General features: G+C 49.0%; 1 protein-coding gene across 12 annotated transcripts in view; it reads left to right on the top strand.

The window, feature by feature from the left end:
- PCM1 (pericentriolar material 1) overlaps window positions 1-14,709 on the top strand; it is an 84,143-nt gene that overhangs the window by 5,325 nt on the left and 64,109 nt on the right. For 3 of the 12 annotated variants that reach the window (XM_036764231.1, XM_036764234.1, XM_036764232.1), the window contains 4 exons: window positions 397-567; window positions 752-868; window positions 2,323-2,511; window positions 11,546-11,726. In XM_036764231.1, coding sequence (XP_036620126.1) covers window positions 397-567; window positions 752-868; window positions 2,323-2,511; window positions 11,546-11,726 — 658 coding nt within the window. The remainder of the gene's footprint in view (window positions 1-396; window positions 568-751; window positions 869-2,322; window positions 2,512-11,545; window positions 11,727-14,709) is intronic. The other 9 variants (XM_036764233.1, XM_036764238.1, XM_036764235.1 and 6 more) reach the window with 3 other exon arrangements.

A 14,709-nucleotide genomic window follows, 5' to 3' on the forward strand; every position in this document is an offset into this window, starting at 1 on the left:
GAAGGACCTAGAGGACTGAGGTGCATCAGTGACGGCCACCAGCCAGAAGCTGCTTTTTGGGCTCTATCTCCCCTGTCAGTTTGTTAGAGCTTTATGGTCATTTGGATTCTTTTCGGACTTTAGTGTCTAATTGCAAGCAACCGCTTTTCCCCCAGCCTACGCTGTGCTCTTGGGTTAATTTAGTAAAACAAACTTATGAGCCTAACTCCTTTTAACATTGCTCCTTCAAACGAATGACGTTGCCACCGTGAACATTGTGGTACGGGTCCTTCCGATCCTGCTCCGTCTGTCGTGTGAGTATGGGGCCTGCAGTGGGGCAGTGACTTGCTAGTGCTCAGATCTTACCCAGGGCCCCCTGTGATGCGAGCCCTAACTGCTGGAATGTCCTCTCTGCAGATTGTGAGCAGGCTGGTTCAGATTCGGGACTATATTACCAAGGCTAGTTCCATGCGGGATGATCTGGTAGAGAAAAATGAGCGATCTGCTAATGTGGAGCGCCTCACACACCTTATAGAGCACCTTAAAGAACAAGAAAAGTCCTACCTGAAATTTCTGCAAAAGATGCTTGTGAGTGTTAGACCTTTTGAACATTGATCCACTTTCAGTCCTGTGCAAAGCAGGAGTCTTTACCTGATGTGTGTAATGGTGTCGTGGGAGCGGTGTGTGGTTTCCAAGACAAAGTGCCATCCGTTTTCATTTGCTGCTGTCCCTTTTTAATAGTTGTGTGATTTATACCACTACAATATTTCAGGCTAGAGAAAATGAGGAGGAGGATGTTCGGACTCTAGATTCCGCTGTGGGATCTGGTTCTGTAGCTGAGAGCACATCGCTAATCATAGATGTGCAGTCTGGGGCTTCAGACACCACGGTAAGCTGCTTTTTAGTCCTTATGGTGCTGGGAATGAAGATGCCAATCCTTGTTGCTCTCTAGTCCCACAGTGTTTCTAAGAGTTGTGTGACCTGAGCGAGGCCAGGCTGCGGGAGCTGGGTCACAGAGGGTGTGCAGTGCACAGCACTCCGAGTCTTTGGTTAAAGAAAAGCGTTGGTTTTCAGGATGTGTGATTGGGCTTCACTTTAATGAGCAACACTTAGGGTTGCTATTCCAGGACAGATTTCTCATCGAGGAGCAGTCTTTACCACTTCTGAAAGGAAGACGTTGTAGGGAGAGACCCCCGTGGTCTCGCGCTGTTGTGGGAGGCGTCAGTGTCCCAGGAGCCGCCAGGTTGGGGTGGCCTCATGCCTTTGGAGCCTCTCAGTAGTTCTCATGACTTCCAGGCGAGCCCGGTGACCCCCAAACCCTGAAGAAAGACGTTTTCTATTGGAGCTGCTTTGCCCAGTGTTTAGGGAGCGAGCTTGGGCATTGGGACATCAGAGGGGGGGAATTGACTAAAATGTTCAGAAAAACGGAGGCTACCGAACATGAGTTTTCCTTGGAAAGAGGAGGGATTTCAGAAGCTTTGGGCAGCGAGTTGTAGACTGACTGGTTAGACTCAGAGGAAGGGAGAGTGCCAGGCCCGGCCTCACCAGTGGCCCCTGCGTCCCATGGTGGTCGTGAGGAACCGGTGGGCCGCAGCAGGCCTGGCGCTCAGTAGGCACTGTAGAAGTGTTCTCCATTCTCATCCAGGAGCTCCTGCTTCTGCGTGCTCTCTGCTCAGAGCTTCCTCAGTGGAACGGCCCTGGCGAAAGAAGGGAGTTAGTAGAGGTGTTGTCTGGGCTTTCTGGGGGACGTGGGGGGATGGGGGCTGAGGATGACGCACAAGGATTCCTGGCATTAGAAAGTGGGTTCCGCATTTGGTTATTTTCACCCCCTCTTCCTTTCCTCCCTTCCTTGAGGAGGAAATTATCATGTTTTGCCGTTCTTTCTGTTATCTCCCCAGCAGCCATGGTAGAACTGGCTGCTTGAACAGGCTGGGTACATAGGGTGAAAGGAGGCCTTAGCAGAGGGGAATTTCATTCTTCCAGCTAGCACAAATTTGCCCCAAATCAACCTTCCTGCTTTGTTTATGCTGCCAATTGTGTTGGGGGGCGGTGGGGGGTGGAGAGAGATGTTCATCAAGGTAGTGGTGGAGAAGCTGGCACAGAGAGGCATTAGCTCCCGGCCTCTGGGGGTGGGGAGGTGAGTTGGCTTCAAGGGCTGCCCCAGTTAACTGGCAGGCCCTCAGGGATTGAGGAGCCCTCTGCCTGCTGGGGGGGGGCGGGAGGGGACAAGGCTCGGGCTGGGTATGGGCGGGGCAGGGTGGGCCTTGTTTATGAGGCTGCCTTTAAATGTGTTAAACCGGAGTGTGTGTTAAGAGAATTAATGCGCTACACTATTTAATAAAGGAGGCATCTTGTAGTCTGAGAATTCGGCCGTGCATTGAGGACAAACTAGGGGATTCAGCTTCCCAAGAACAGGTTTCAGACATTGACGTCCCTACAAGTCCAAAGGGCAAAGGTGACAGACCTGCTCAGAATGACAGGGAAATATGGCCTAATAGGAAGTATAGCCAAGGACGTGGACTATCCTCAAAGGTACAGATGCTGGGCCCCTCACGGGGCCTCTCCCTGGAGAGCTTGGGGACCAGGGGTGGGTGTGGGAGCTCGGGCGGGGGATGGGGCAGCCTCTCTTGTCATGTGCCTGCTTTCTTGACTTTCTGTGGTGCATCGCTGTTTAAAATGGTCACTATTATTGACCTCCCGGATTTTTAAGGGTTTTTCACATTGTACCAACCTAAAGATGAAGCTAAACCAGCCCCCTCTCTCTGGATGGAGGGCTGTGCATTGAAAAGATCTGCTGAGCGTCCCAGCTTAAAAAGAGTTGCCTCTTGGGTTTGTCTTGAATTCCAAGTTAGGATCACACTGGGGGACTCGTCCTTTGTTTCATCAAGCTAGCAGAATTTAAAATCCAGTGTCTCAGTTTTTTCCCCTGCCTCTTGTTGGAAGGAAGTGTTTTTAGTGTCTCCTGCTTATTTATATGTTAGTTAAAATTCTTTCGACTCATTATTCCATAGTCAGGTTGAGTGCTGGGATCATTTCCTCCAACACTTTTCACAAATGTTTTCTGTTTTGATTTGCCGTATTTTGCCCTTAGACCACATCAAAGTTAGCCCCATGGAAAGTAATTTGATTTTAAGGTAGTACGTGTTTTAAATTTAACAAGAAATGTTGTTTTGTAAGACTTTCTTGAGGCAAAACTTCTTTTGTTTGCTGAAAAATATTTCCTTTTTATTTGGATAGGATAGGCATTAGACCTGTGATTTCATTTTTACCGAACATTCCCACCCAAGGAAGTGCATTCTCCCAAGGCAAGTGGGCATCTCTGGGCCAGCTCACTCTTAGAGTCTGAGAGAAGGAGGGATTTGCTTATGGCCAGTATAGGTTAGGGCTTGAACCTAGATCCAGGCCGGCTCTCTAAGCACAAGACTGTGCTGGCAAAACCATTCAGCTTAACCAGCATTGTGTTGTTGGCTTGGCTGATCTTCTGTAGGAATTTGGAGTTGTTGAGGAGAGGACAGCTGGCAACAGTGTGCCTTACAGAAGAGGGAGGGTGGCAGGGCCTGGGAAGTGGGGTGCTGGTGGAGAGGGGAACATGGCTGCCTGAGGGAGCAGGTCCTTGGCCTGTGGGCCATGCATGGATAGACATGGATAGGAAGGAACTTCAACTTGACTTTTCACTACATTCTAAGCAAAAGTTAGCATTTCCTTCAGTTATTCAAAAGTATCATTCTGCAAAAGGGCCCTAGGTTTTACCAGACTGACTGCCAAAGAGTGTTTGTGTTCTCTCTCTCCCTCCCTCTCTCCCTCTCCTTCCTCTCCTCTTTCTCTCTCATGCACGTGCGCGCGCGCGCGCGCGCGCACACACACACACACACAGTTAAAGACTCCTGTTAGAGAAGGATCTTATTACTCACTGGTTCATTTCCCTAATTCAGGCTCCTAAGAGGTGGTTAAGAAACTGCTGTCCACTGCAGTCACAAATTCTAGTTTGTAAATATTACTTGAAAACACATCTGTAGGCAGTGTGTTTAGTTTAATTTACTGTTTTTATTTGGTGCCTTGCCAGATGCTGCTTTGGCTAAAGTATAAGCTGAATAGAAAGCTAAATTTGTATTTAGGTCAAATGATTCAGTTGTTTTCTGTTTGCTCTTCTGTTATCCTAGTTGAATATAATTTTTCAAAATAATCTCCTTCTGAGATGCAATGTGGCAGAGCAGCTACAGATTGCTGGCTTTCTTGGCAGGAAGACCCAGGTTCGAGGCCTGCCCCTGGCACATCCCCCTGGGCAGGTAATTTAGCCTCTCAAGGCTCCCCCGCAACTTTCAAAGGCATATTTAAATTCTTGAGTGTGTTCTGGTCAAGTTAGGCAAGGACATTGTCCCCTGGTCCCCAGTACCAGTGAATCCCAGAGAGCTCTACTCCTCTCCCCACTCATCCACAGTACATTAATTAAAAAAATATGTATTTTTGGATTTCCTTCAGTTCCACTCCTTTTTTTAGTTTTAGTGTTTCTAATGAATAATGCCTACTCTGCTTTATTGTATCAGCCCCACATTAGTCAGAATGATTTATAATCCTTAGAAGGGTGACCTCCTTAATGTCAGACTCACCTCATAGCTGTTTCTTTACTCTCCCGGCTGTCTCTTGTGTGCCTTACCTCCCAGGGTCCCCTTTTCAAATGTCATAGCATTCTGGCATTAAACAGAGAAAAGAGAAATCAGCATTCTGCCAGAGAGCCAGTTTACCGTGGCCATTCATCAGGTTTAATTCACTGCAGCGTAGCGACTATGGAATGTTGGTTTAGCACCTGCTTACCACCGAGAAGACCTGGGTTCAAGTTTCACTTTGATACTGCTGGCCATGGGCCTCTGAGCAAGCCCCTCTCTTCTCAGTGCTAAGTGTAGAAGTAGCGGAGGAAATGCTGCCAAGCACCCCGTTCTTCCCAAGTCTCCCCTTGATCATGACCCATAGGTTTTAAGTGGGGCTCGCACCGGGTGAGTTACCAGAATGTTGGAGAACATTTATCCCCCATCTCTTGGATCAGTACCATGTGTAGCGTGGTACAGTCCGACAACAGTGTGCCATCTGTCCTCTGGGTGAGTTTGATCACTCTGGAACTTGGCAGCTTTTCATTTTGTCCTTATCACACACAGGTCAGAGATCTGTATTCCCTCAATTACCGGACAATTCCCACAAAGTCTTCCGGGTCCCTTAGAGACTGAAGAAAAGAAAAACAAAGACCAATCCAAACATTTTGGGGGAGTGGATGCTTTACGGATCAATGAGATTGCTCAGACCTTAGAGTTCACCTACAGCTCTTGTAATGACAGATTTGGTATCATCTGGGTTGAGAAGTAAGCTTCAGCCTAAGGATTACCTTTCCCCACTCTCCAGAGCACCAGCTTTTGTATTACCTTGGCCACAAGGTTATTTTTTTCTTCATAGTAAAAGTTGGCAGTTTTTTTTAAACCATTCTTTGCATGGTTCTTCCAATGTGAAGAAGCCTACACAGCATTATAGAATGAACAGGGACAGCCCTCCACCTGTCAGGTCCCTCTGAAGGTTTTTGCTTCTTTTCTGATGTCTTCACATGTGGTGTTTGTCAGTTCTTGGTATTGCCTTTTAACTTATTTTAACACACTTTCTTTTGTACTTTGGTGTGACTCATCCTGGTTCATTCTGGGCTTGAATGGTACTTGAAATGCTTAGCTTCAATATCTCTAACAGTCGCCGAAGTGTGCTTTTTGCAAGCTACACATTTTACATTCCCATGGAGTAGTGTCCATTCTTAAAAAGCACAGAAGTTAAAAACACAAAGGAAGAGAGCAATGAATCCATCTCTGTACAGCATGCCAACTAACCAATGGGTGCTGGAGGCAGGGGGGGACTGGCTCAGCTTGGTATCACTTGGGCACATACATGGTCAGTGCTGCCCCCCATGAAGCTGTGTCAGCATTGTCATTCACACATCCCTATCTGTAGAAGATGATTAACTAAGGATGTTCTGAATCTAAGACCCTTTTTAAGGACAGATACTATCACTCCCACTCCCACTCCCATGAGTCAGTGTTTCTAATTAGCAATGGGAGGAAAAGAGTCTCACCTTGCAACTTTGCCCAGTTGCTTCAGGCCCTGCTGATTTTTCCTTCCTCTGAATTCCTGGAGCACTTAGAATCCGTGTTACACAATCTAGCTCTGAATTGTGTTGTTTTATTTGTTGTTTCTGTTAGGCTAGTTTTGGCTCTCCAGCTAGACTGTATGTTCTGGGAAGTGCTGAATTCCTTCCACAGGGCCTGCTTTGTGCATAGGAGGTACATGCTAAGTATTGGGTCACGTGGGAGGTGCTTGGGCTGCAGGCCTCTGTAAGTCGGCAGGAGGGCCAGTGGGTTACCAGGGCTCACCACCTCTCCCTGTCCTTCATCCTCAGCCATGCAAAAAAGATTTTTATCTCCCCACTGTAATTTTGGGGGTGAGTCAGTCAGCCTATCTAGTAGCTCTTGGCCTCTCACATTTCTTCCTCTCTAAAATACCACTTTTTTTTTTTTGTTTGTTTCCCTGCAAGTCTCTACCTCCTGGAATCTCTGGATAAGCTCAGCCTTGCTCCAGCATGGGAAGGATGCCCATAAGGGCTGAGCTTTCTGTAGCCGAAGATTGTTTTTGTGCTTTTTAGGAAGGTTGAGCTCTTTTCTCCGAATCTTATTTTCATCTTGTGTCAGATAATCTTGTGTTTATTCGCACTGAACTTCTTACTAGGGCTCTGAGAGTCCTGCTGATCTAGTCTGGGGGTCAGTTCCTGCATTTTGGCTGTGTCTAGTGACACAGGTCTTAGCAGGAGCGGGCAGGGCATCATGGCCTACTCCAGACATGGTAGGGTGTTAGGGAACAATCTGGTCTCACTTGCTGCAGTCACACAGAGCACGGGGTCTCCCTCCAGGGCACCATGTGTGCACAGCCCCACTTCCTCATTCTGGGAGGTCCCTTCAGTGATGGATATCGCATCCTGTCTGTGGCTGCAGAACTTTGCCTTGGTTCTCCTGGGCTGCCCACCTGGTCCCCTTGGCCTTGACTGTGCTGACCAGCCTGTCTTTTTGGATCCTAGGTTATCTTGGCAGTTCTCTCAAGCCTCCCACTTCCCCCGGGTCCCTCACCTCTCCATTGGCCTCCATGTGATCCCTCATTTCCTAGAATCCCAGCCTGGGGCTGGAAGGGACCCAAGAGGCCATCAAGTCCGGCTTCCTCCTTTTCCAGATGAGGAGAGCGAGGCTAGTGCATAGCCACTCACTAAGTGCTGGAGACAGGATCAGAGGCCTCAAAGTCCCAGCTGTGCAGCTTCCTTTCTCTCTCCCTCCAGTGGACAGCACAGGTAGAATGCTGGTACTACAAAGATGGGCCAAAGGCTCAGGGTCGTCGTTGGAGCCCTGCCATTTCTGAAGGCGCTCGTGCACCCTCTGGAGGGCCGAGCCAGACTCGCGACTGCACGCAGACCTCTCCTAGCAGCCTCCGTCTGCAGCGTCTAGGGCATGAGGACGACCTCGCCATCCACAGGGAAGCCTCCTGCACCATGAGCTCTGTGTCTTTGGCGAGGGTCCATCTGCCCGTCGGGGGCCTCGCTGGGGGCTCGCGAGCACCGCTGAAGATGTACCATGTCGGACAAAAGCCTGGAGGGCAGTTTTCTATTCCTAAATCCGCCATCAGTGTCGTTTTCTTTTAAAATAGTCAGTGAACAAATGCAGGAGAATCTTGTGTTTCCTATGTCTTCCATCCCGCGGTCTCACTCTGACTCCGTCTGCCTCAGTGCGCTCACAGCAGCCCCTGTGGGCAGGCTGGCTCCAAGGATCCACGAGGTCATCCTTGTCAGAGCGCTAGCCGGGGCCCAGCGTGGCCGTGGATCATCTGTGGACACTCAGTCCCTTTCCCTTCTGCCTTGCCCTGGGGGTGACGGTGGATATGTCACCTAGTGGGGCACTGTTTGGGAAAGCCTGCCTTTGGTGCTTCCCGCTGGATAGTACCGAGAGGCTGCCCAAGATTTCCTGCCCCTTTGGTTTGTCCCCCTCTTTCTCCTAGCTGTTGGATCGCTCCCTTAATGCCCTCCCGATTGTGGCCAGCTTAGTTTGGCCGGCTGCTCTCCTGTGGTAGGTGTCTTGTTTGCCCCTCCTGCCTCCTCTCCGTGCGGGAGTCACAGGCTCGTAGACTTAGACAACACGACTTCCAGCCTTCCTGTTTTACTGATGAACGCCTGAGGCAGGCAGGGTCCCTGGAGAAGGGGGTGATAGAGCTAGGCTTCCAGCCCAGAGACCCCAAGGCGCTCTCTGTTGTCCCGCCCCCTGCCACGTCCAAGGCTATAGGACCCACGAACCTGGTGGCGGAGACGATCTCCGCTGATATGTCCGCCTTTATTCCGTGCATTTCCTTGGGTTTCCATCCTTATGTGCTGTCGTCGTCATCACCATCCAATGTTGATGAAGAGTTTCCTGTGTTCCAGGCCCAGTGCTACGCACTGGAGGGTCAAGGAAGGGCCCGGATAGGGTCCGCATCCTCACGGAGCACCCCCGTCGTGGGGGGCCAAGGTGGGAATCGCTTGAGTTCCCATAGAGTGAGCCGGGGTGATTGTGGAGGGAGGAGGTGGAGGCCAGGGCAGGAGCTCAGCTTCCCTCTGGCTCTTCCCAGGCTGTCTTTAAGCTGACTCGGTCTCTCCTCTTCGTCCTTGGCCTCCGTCCTGGGCAGTTGCGTGTCTGCTGCACTTCTTTTGGGGTGAACTTTTTGCAGATTCTTAGGATCGTGGTGACCCCAGATAGTCTGTGAAACGCTGCTTCTTGTACAATCAGCTCGGCCAGTTCCTCCCTTTGTATCCCATCCTTCCATTTTGCTGCAGCTCCCTTCTTCAGTTCTCAACAGTGACCAGAGCGCCAGGACCGAAGCACTTCATTTCCTCCTCCAGCAGTGTGTCTTTCTGCATGTGTGTGGACCCTCAGACAGGGACCCCACATTTGGTGTGCCAAGGGCAAGGTCAGGTTTTGAGGCTGCCTCCTAATGTGATGCTCAGCCCTCTCTGCCCTCCTCTCCTCTACTCCACCCACACAGGATCTGGGGCCATTTTATTTTAGGGAAACTTCATTTCCGAGGTGTGGGTGGGCCCCACTTCTGTTAGTGGTGAGCCTCGAAAGCAGACTCCTCCCAGTTCTGAGCCTTCCCAGCCTGTGCTCCACTGGCACAACCTTCAGGAACCCAGCGTTATTCCCGCCATGAGTGATCAGAGGAAGACGGGGCCGAGGGACCCGTCCAAGTGAGGTTGACCAGGGAGTTTATAGGTGGAGGGGAGACACGGCGGCTGGTAAGCACTGGCCTCAGGAAGCTCTGGCGAGCCGGACTCTGACTGAGCAGACATCTCACTGCCTGAGGCCCGGGGTGGGGAGGAGGGGACCATGGCAGGCATCCAGCGGCAACCTCTAGTTATGCTTCTGGGCTGTGGAACACTGAAATGCCAGTCACTCCTAGGAGGAGGATCGGAGAGGCATTTGTAGAGGATTTCCCTGAGGCCCTTGCCTCATCCGAGCCAATGCAGTGACTCAACATGGCTGTAGGATCACGGTACACAGTAGCCTTGAGTACCACCTCAGGTGTGACCGGCCCTTTTGGGGGTCTGACTGCCACCAGGGTTTCCTTCCCTTTTGTTGCCTCTCATCCCTCTCTCCTTTCCCCCATACTCACTTCTGTTTTCTGTAGTTCTTAATAGAAACTGAGTGCGAGCCAGAAGCATGGGAGGGGGGGTGGCAGCCTCTTCCTTCGGCCTTCAGTGTGGAGGCCGTGTCTGGCTAACACAGAGCTTCTCTCCCTGTGCTGAGACAAGTTGGACACTTCGGGCACTGGATACATGTGGGGTGACCATGCGGCTGATGAGAAGGAATGGGGTTTTGAGTATGGAGTTCCAGCCAGTGTGTGTGGTTGAGTTATGCAGGGCCAGCAGGGTTTAGTCCACGGAGTCTTGGTTGGGCAGTCACTGGCCTGCTCTCTCTTCCTTAGGCTTGCCCTTGGTTACGTTCCTGGAGCATCCTGCAGATGAGGCAGGAGTGTTCAGAGCTGACGCATTTATCGCTAACTGCTCCAGGTCCCCGCGGTGTCCACAGATAGATACAGTATAGTGTTCCACAACATACAGTGGTTGGGATTAGCTATTTCTGAGGCAGATTGTGGAGCTCAAATATTGGTTGACTCCTTTTCATACAGAAATAAAGAATCTCTGCAGCTTAGGGGGACTGGCCAGGAATTCACGAGGGGCTTGTGTTCTAGGAGGCTGTATATCGCAGTAACTCCCTCCCTCGGGATGTTATTCCTTCAGATCTTGACAAGTCTGTAAATGTTAGTGATGGGAACTGGTAGGGACAGTCACCCAGAAGTTTCTCCTCTTCTCCCTGATTTCTCCAGAGAACCAAAACACATCTGTAAACTAGTTCAGTGCAGTTTGACTTCATGAAGAGAAGGTACAGTCAGTGAAGAGCTCGGATTCTCTTTTGCAGACTCTTTAGAGATCATTATCCAGTTAAGAAAACCCTTAACTCTATAAGACTTTTTTGGGGGTGGTGGAACTTTAAAGTTGACTAAGTGTAAATTCAAATTTAGGGGGAAGTTTCTAATAAAACTGCTAGGTAGAAGGCATCTTATTCTATTTAAGATACCTCACTGAAAAATATTAGATCAGAAAGTTGGTGATAAAAAAAAAAAACCATTAAAATTTGTGCTACCGTTTTCTGACTTGCACAGTAAGCTGTTGTATCTTTTGAGGGTCCTCGTGCTTAAGTATGTGACCTTAACAAGTCATGTTTTTCCCTGGTAGGGTTGACTTCATTTTTTTTTTTTTTTAACTATGAAGTTTAAAATGTGCTTGTTAGTGTTAAGTAGGACAGGGCAGTTGCATAGATAGCTGTACCTTTGGGCAGGGCCACACCGAGGTTAACCCTGCCCTCTGATGGTAGAGCGTCAGGGTCAGTAATGGGATCCTCATTTTGAGAGACCTTAAAATGGAACTTTGTGTGTTTCTAAGCTATTTCCATAATCTGAAGTTTCCTACCATATGAGTAAGGTAAAACCAATTACTGAAGTTGAGTGTAATTGAGTTAAAACTTGACCATGTGAAAATATCAGAGCAATGCTTTTCTTTCTGTCCTTGGTAAGGAGTGTTTCTGAAGGGTTTGGGGAGGTTTCATTTTTGTTGCTAGCTAGAGGAGGTGTCCTCATGTGGCTTGTCTGAAGGAGGTGGGGCCTGGGCACTGTCCCCATCTGCGCTTTTGTGGTCCTTCTCTGCTGCTTCTGTAGCCCTCTGCTCATGGATGCCCTCTCTCTCTTTCTCTGTTCTCCCAAATGTTGTCTGCTCTCTCTTCCTTGTTTCTTCCCTGTGTTTCGTGCCTTTGTGACCCACCCTCTGTAGCCGTTCAGATATCACGCTCCTATTGCAGACTATTCAAAACTTTCTGAGGGACTTATCTTTTTAATAGTATCTGAAGATTTGGTTGTGTCTCTGGGGTGGAGTTGATCAGACAACTCAGAATTAAGCGTGGTTTGATTTATTCCCCAGGCCAGAGATGCTCAGCATCAGCAGCCAAGGGAAGAGCTGGAAAACTTGAAGAAACAGCATGATTTGTTAAAAAGGATGTTACAGCAACAGGAGGAGTTGAGAGCTTTACAAGGAAGGCAAGCCGCCCTCCTGGCTCTGCAGCACAAAGCTGAGCAAGCCATCTCTGTGATGGACGATTCTGGTGAGTCTTGGAGCCTGGCCCAGCCCGCTGTGTCCTCTGCTTAGCCAGAAGAGGGGTCCACGGCACCTCCTGGACAGTGTGGCGCGGGTTGTGCTTTGTGCCCCTTGCTGTAGGGATAGAATCCTTAGGATTCCCGGCTTGTGTACTCACCGCTTGTCCACAGCTGAGGCAGATCAAAAATTCCTTGGGACTGAACTAAGTTGCCATAGTCTCTGATGTCATGGATGTGTCCTCAGGTGTTAGGTCGTAAGATCAAGCGGTTCAGTCAAAAAAATCAGATTCTTCTCATTTTTGTAGTAACTTCCATGTTAAATATTAAAATAAGGATGGTTGCATCTTTCTGATTCCTTTCTCTTTGACAAAGGGCTTGACCTAGGTGGTGCCGGTGTCAGAGGAGAGAAGGAGGTATGTTCTACAAGGGTAAAAACGGCAGGGTTTGGCAACTAGTCAGATTTCAGAGAAGAGAGAGAATGAGAAACCATGGGTGACAGCCAGGTTATGAGGCTGGGGGCTGGGAGGGCAGTGGCGTCTTCTCCAGCAGAAGTGTTTAGGGGAAAAGAGAATGAGTTCTGTTTGGAATGTGTTGAGTTTAAGGTGTTGACTGGACATCCAGTTGGAGGTGTCTCATGGTAGCTGGACATAACAGACTGGAGGTCATCTGAGTGGTAAGGACAGTATAAGTGCATTTGAGAATCATCAGCATAAACATGATAATTGAATCCTTGGGAGTGAAGCAGTTTAGAGGGAGAAGAGAAGAGGGCCCAGGATAGAGCCCTGAGGGACCTCTGTGGTGAGAGGGTGTGACCTGGAGGAGGATCCAGCCAAGGAGACAGAGGTGGGAGGAGAACCAGAAGAGGCACGTCCTGGAAACCTTAAGAGGAGAGAGGAGTCACCAAGGAGCAGGAGGACTGAGAAGAGCCCTCTTACTTTGTGGTCGCTCTCCAAGAGTGGATTTGGTGGAATGAGGAGGTGGGAAACAGAGAGTGTGAGGAGGGAAATAGAGGCACCCATTGTAAACTCCTGGAGAGAGAGAGTGCAGGGATGGAAGGCCCGAGTGAGGATTTTGGATAATGGAGGAGATGTGGGCATGTTTGTGGGTGGTAGAGAAGGAGCCAGTGGACAGGGAGAGTTGGGAGATGACCGCACCCTTGGACAAGCCATTGAACCCCAGGTGACTGGTGGGATCAAGCCATCTGTAGGGTCCTTTTCATTTCCTGATTCCAAGATCTACAGTACCAGAGAGTAGAAAATAAATTTAAAGAAGCTTGTCTCTGATTTTAAAAGTAAAGTAAAATCATGAAATGCACATTGTGTATTTTATGGTGGGTTTTTTAGTATCACAAAGACTTGTGGCATGGATTTAAAGTCAAATTCTCCATATATCTCAGAAATATTTTGGAGGTAACTTGTGAATACAAAACCTACAGTATATGTTATTATTGTTAATAAGGATAAAAATAATGAGGTTTAGAAAATACTTTCCATTCATCCTCAGAGCTCTTCAATGTCAGTGTTCCCTCCCTCACTGCAGATCACCCCCTGGGTGGGGGGGCACGTGGCTCTCCCTTTTTAGACCTTCCGCAGAAGTTCAGCCCTTACTGTTGGCATGGCTTCCATGTGCCGCCACGGCCCAAGGCTACTCTCGTGCCACTCCCTGCACTTCAACTCCAGGGCAGGCCCAACTCCTTTGCGGATCAGATAGTACTAATAGCCGTCATCCCTTAGCTCACCATTGGATGAAGGCTGCAGCCTATCGAACCTGTTGTACACAGCTTTTTTTTTTTTTTGTCTCTGGGTCATCTGCAGCTGGATTCCACAGAGATTAAGGTTGTGAATCATGAAACGACTCTTCCAAGCATCTTCAGAAACCCTGTGTTGAAACACTGTGTTTGGAAGGGGAGGGCAGTGGGCCCAACAGGAGTCTCTTGGGCTCCTCAGTTGCAGCCTGAGCCAGAGATAGGCTCTGATGTCTTGGCTCCATAGCCTGGCCATTGGTTCAGCTGCATTTCCCATATGGTCTGTTCTTCTTTGATGGATTGGCAGCCTGATGTATTTGGAGTCACCAGCGTTCTTGTTGAGGAGGCTCTGTAGCATTCTGGTGTTTAATACAATCAGCATTCTCTCAGCCACAAAAAGGAACATCTGGCTGGGTCCTCAATCCTTAGAAACCCTCTTCCATCTACAACAGCATCAAACTAAAGTAGAGATAGGTACCTGGGGGCTGCATATTGACTTACAGAGACACAGGTTATATCTGTGTTCTGTTGTATTTTTATTTATTACACACTTCTCAGTTTGAGTACCCCTCTTTGGGGGTACTCAAGAGTTTTTTATCTGAGGCCTTAAATTTGACACCCTGCTCTAGAACAGTGAATGGGAAAACACTGAGCAAGGCTGGATCTCCTGTTTGGTGCTTCATTTACCATCAGTGCCCAGAGGGTTGTTGAACAAAGTTCTTTGATCATCTCACAGGGCCTTAACAATACATGAGAGACTCCTTTCAGAGGAGATCTGCCTGCCTCTGAGGTGCCTTTGGGTGTGGCCCAGCGAGAGGCCTTTTCTTTTTGTCACCAGCAAACAAACATGGTACCCTGCTCCTTTCAACCACTCTTTTGGCTATAAAGATTTGGACCGGGGCACCTAGGTGGCACAGCGAGTAGAGCTCCAGCCCTGGAGACAGGAGAACCAGAGTTCAAATCTGGCCTCAGACACTTGACACATTTACTAGCTGTGTGACCTCGGGCAAGTCACTTAACCCCAATTGCCCTGCCTTCCCCCCTGCAAAAAAAAAAAATAATAAAAAAATGTTTAAAAAATAAAGATTTGGGCCATTGTCCTGTTCTGCAGCTTACAGTTCAGTCAGCATTGATTAAGAGCCTCTTCTGTGCTGGATACTGGGCACCCAAAGCAAGAAGAAAGAATGGCCTCTGCCTCAAGGAACTTGGGGTACTTGGGGATTCAGTCTATAAATAGAGAACTAGAT

This window comes from Trichosurus vulpecula, chromosome 6 (genome assembly GCF_011100635.1).
Source record: "Trichosurus vulpecula isolate mTriVul1 chromosome 6, mTriVul1.pri, whole genome shotgun sequence".
NCBI lineage: Eukaryota > Metazoa > Chordata > Mammalia > Diprotodontia > Phalangeridae > Trichosurus > Trichosurus vulpecula.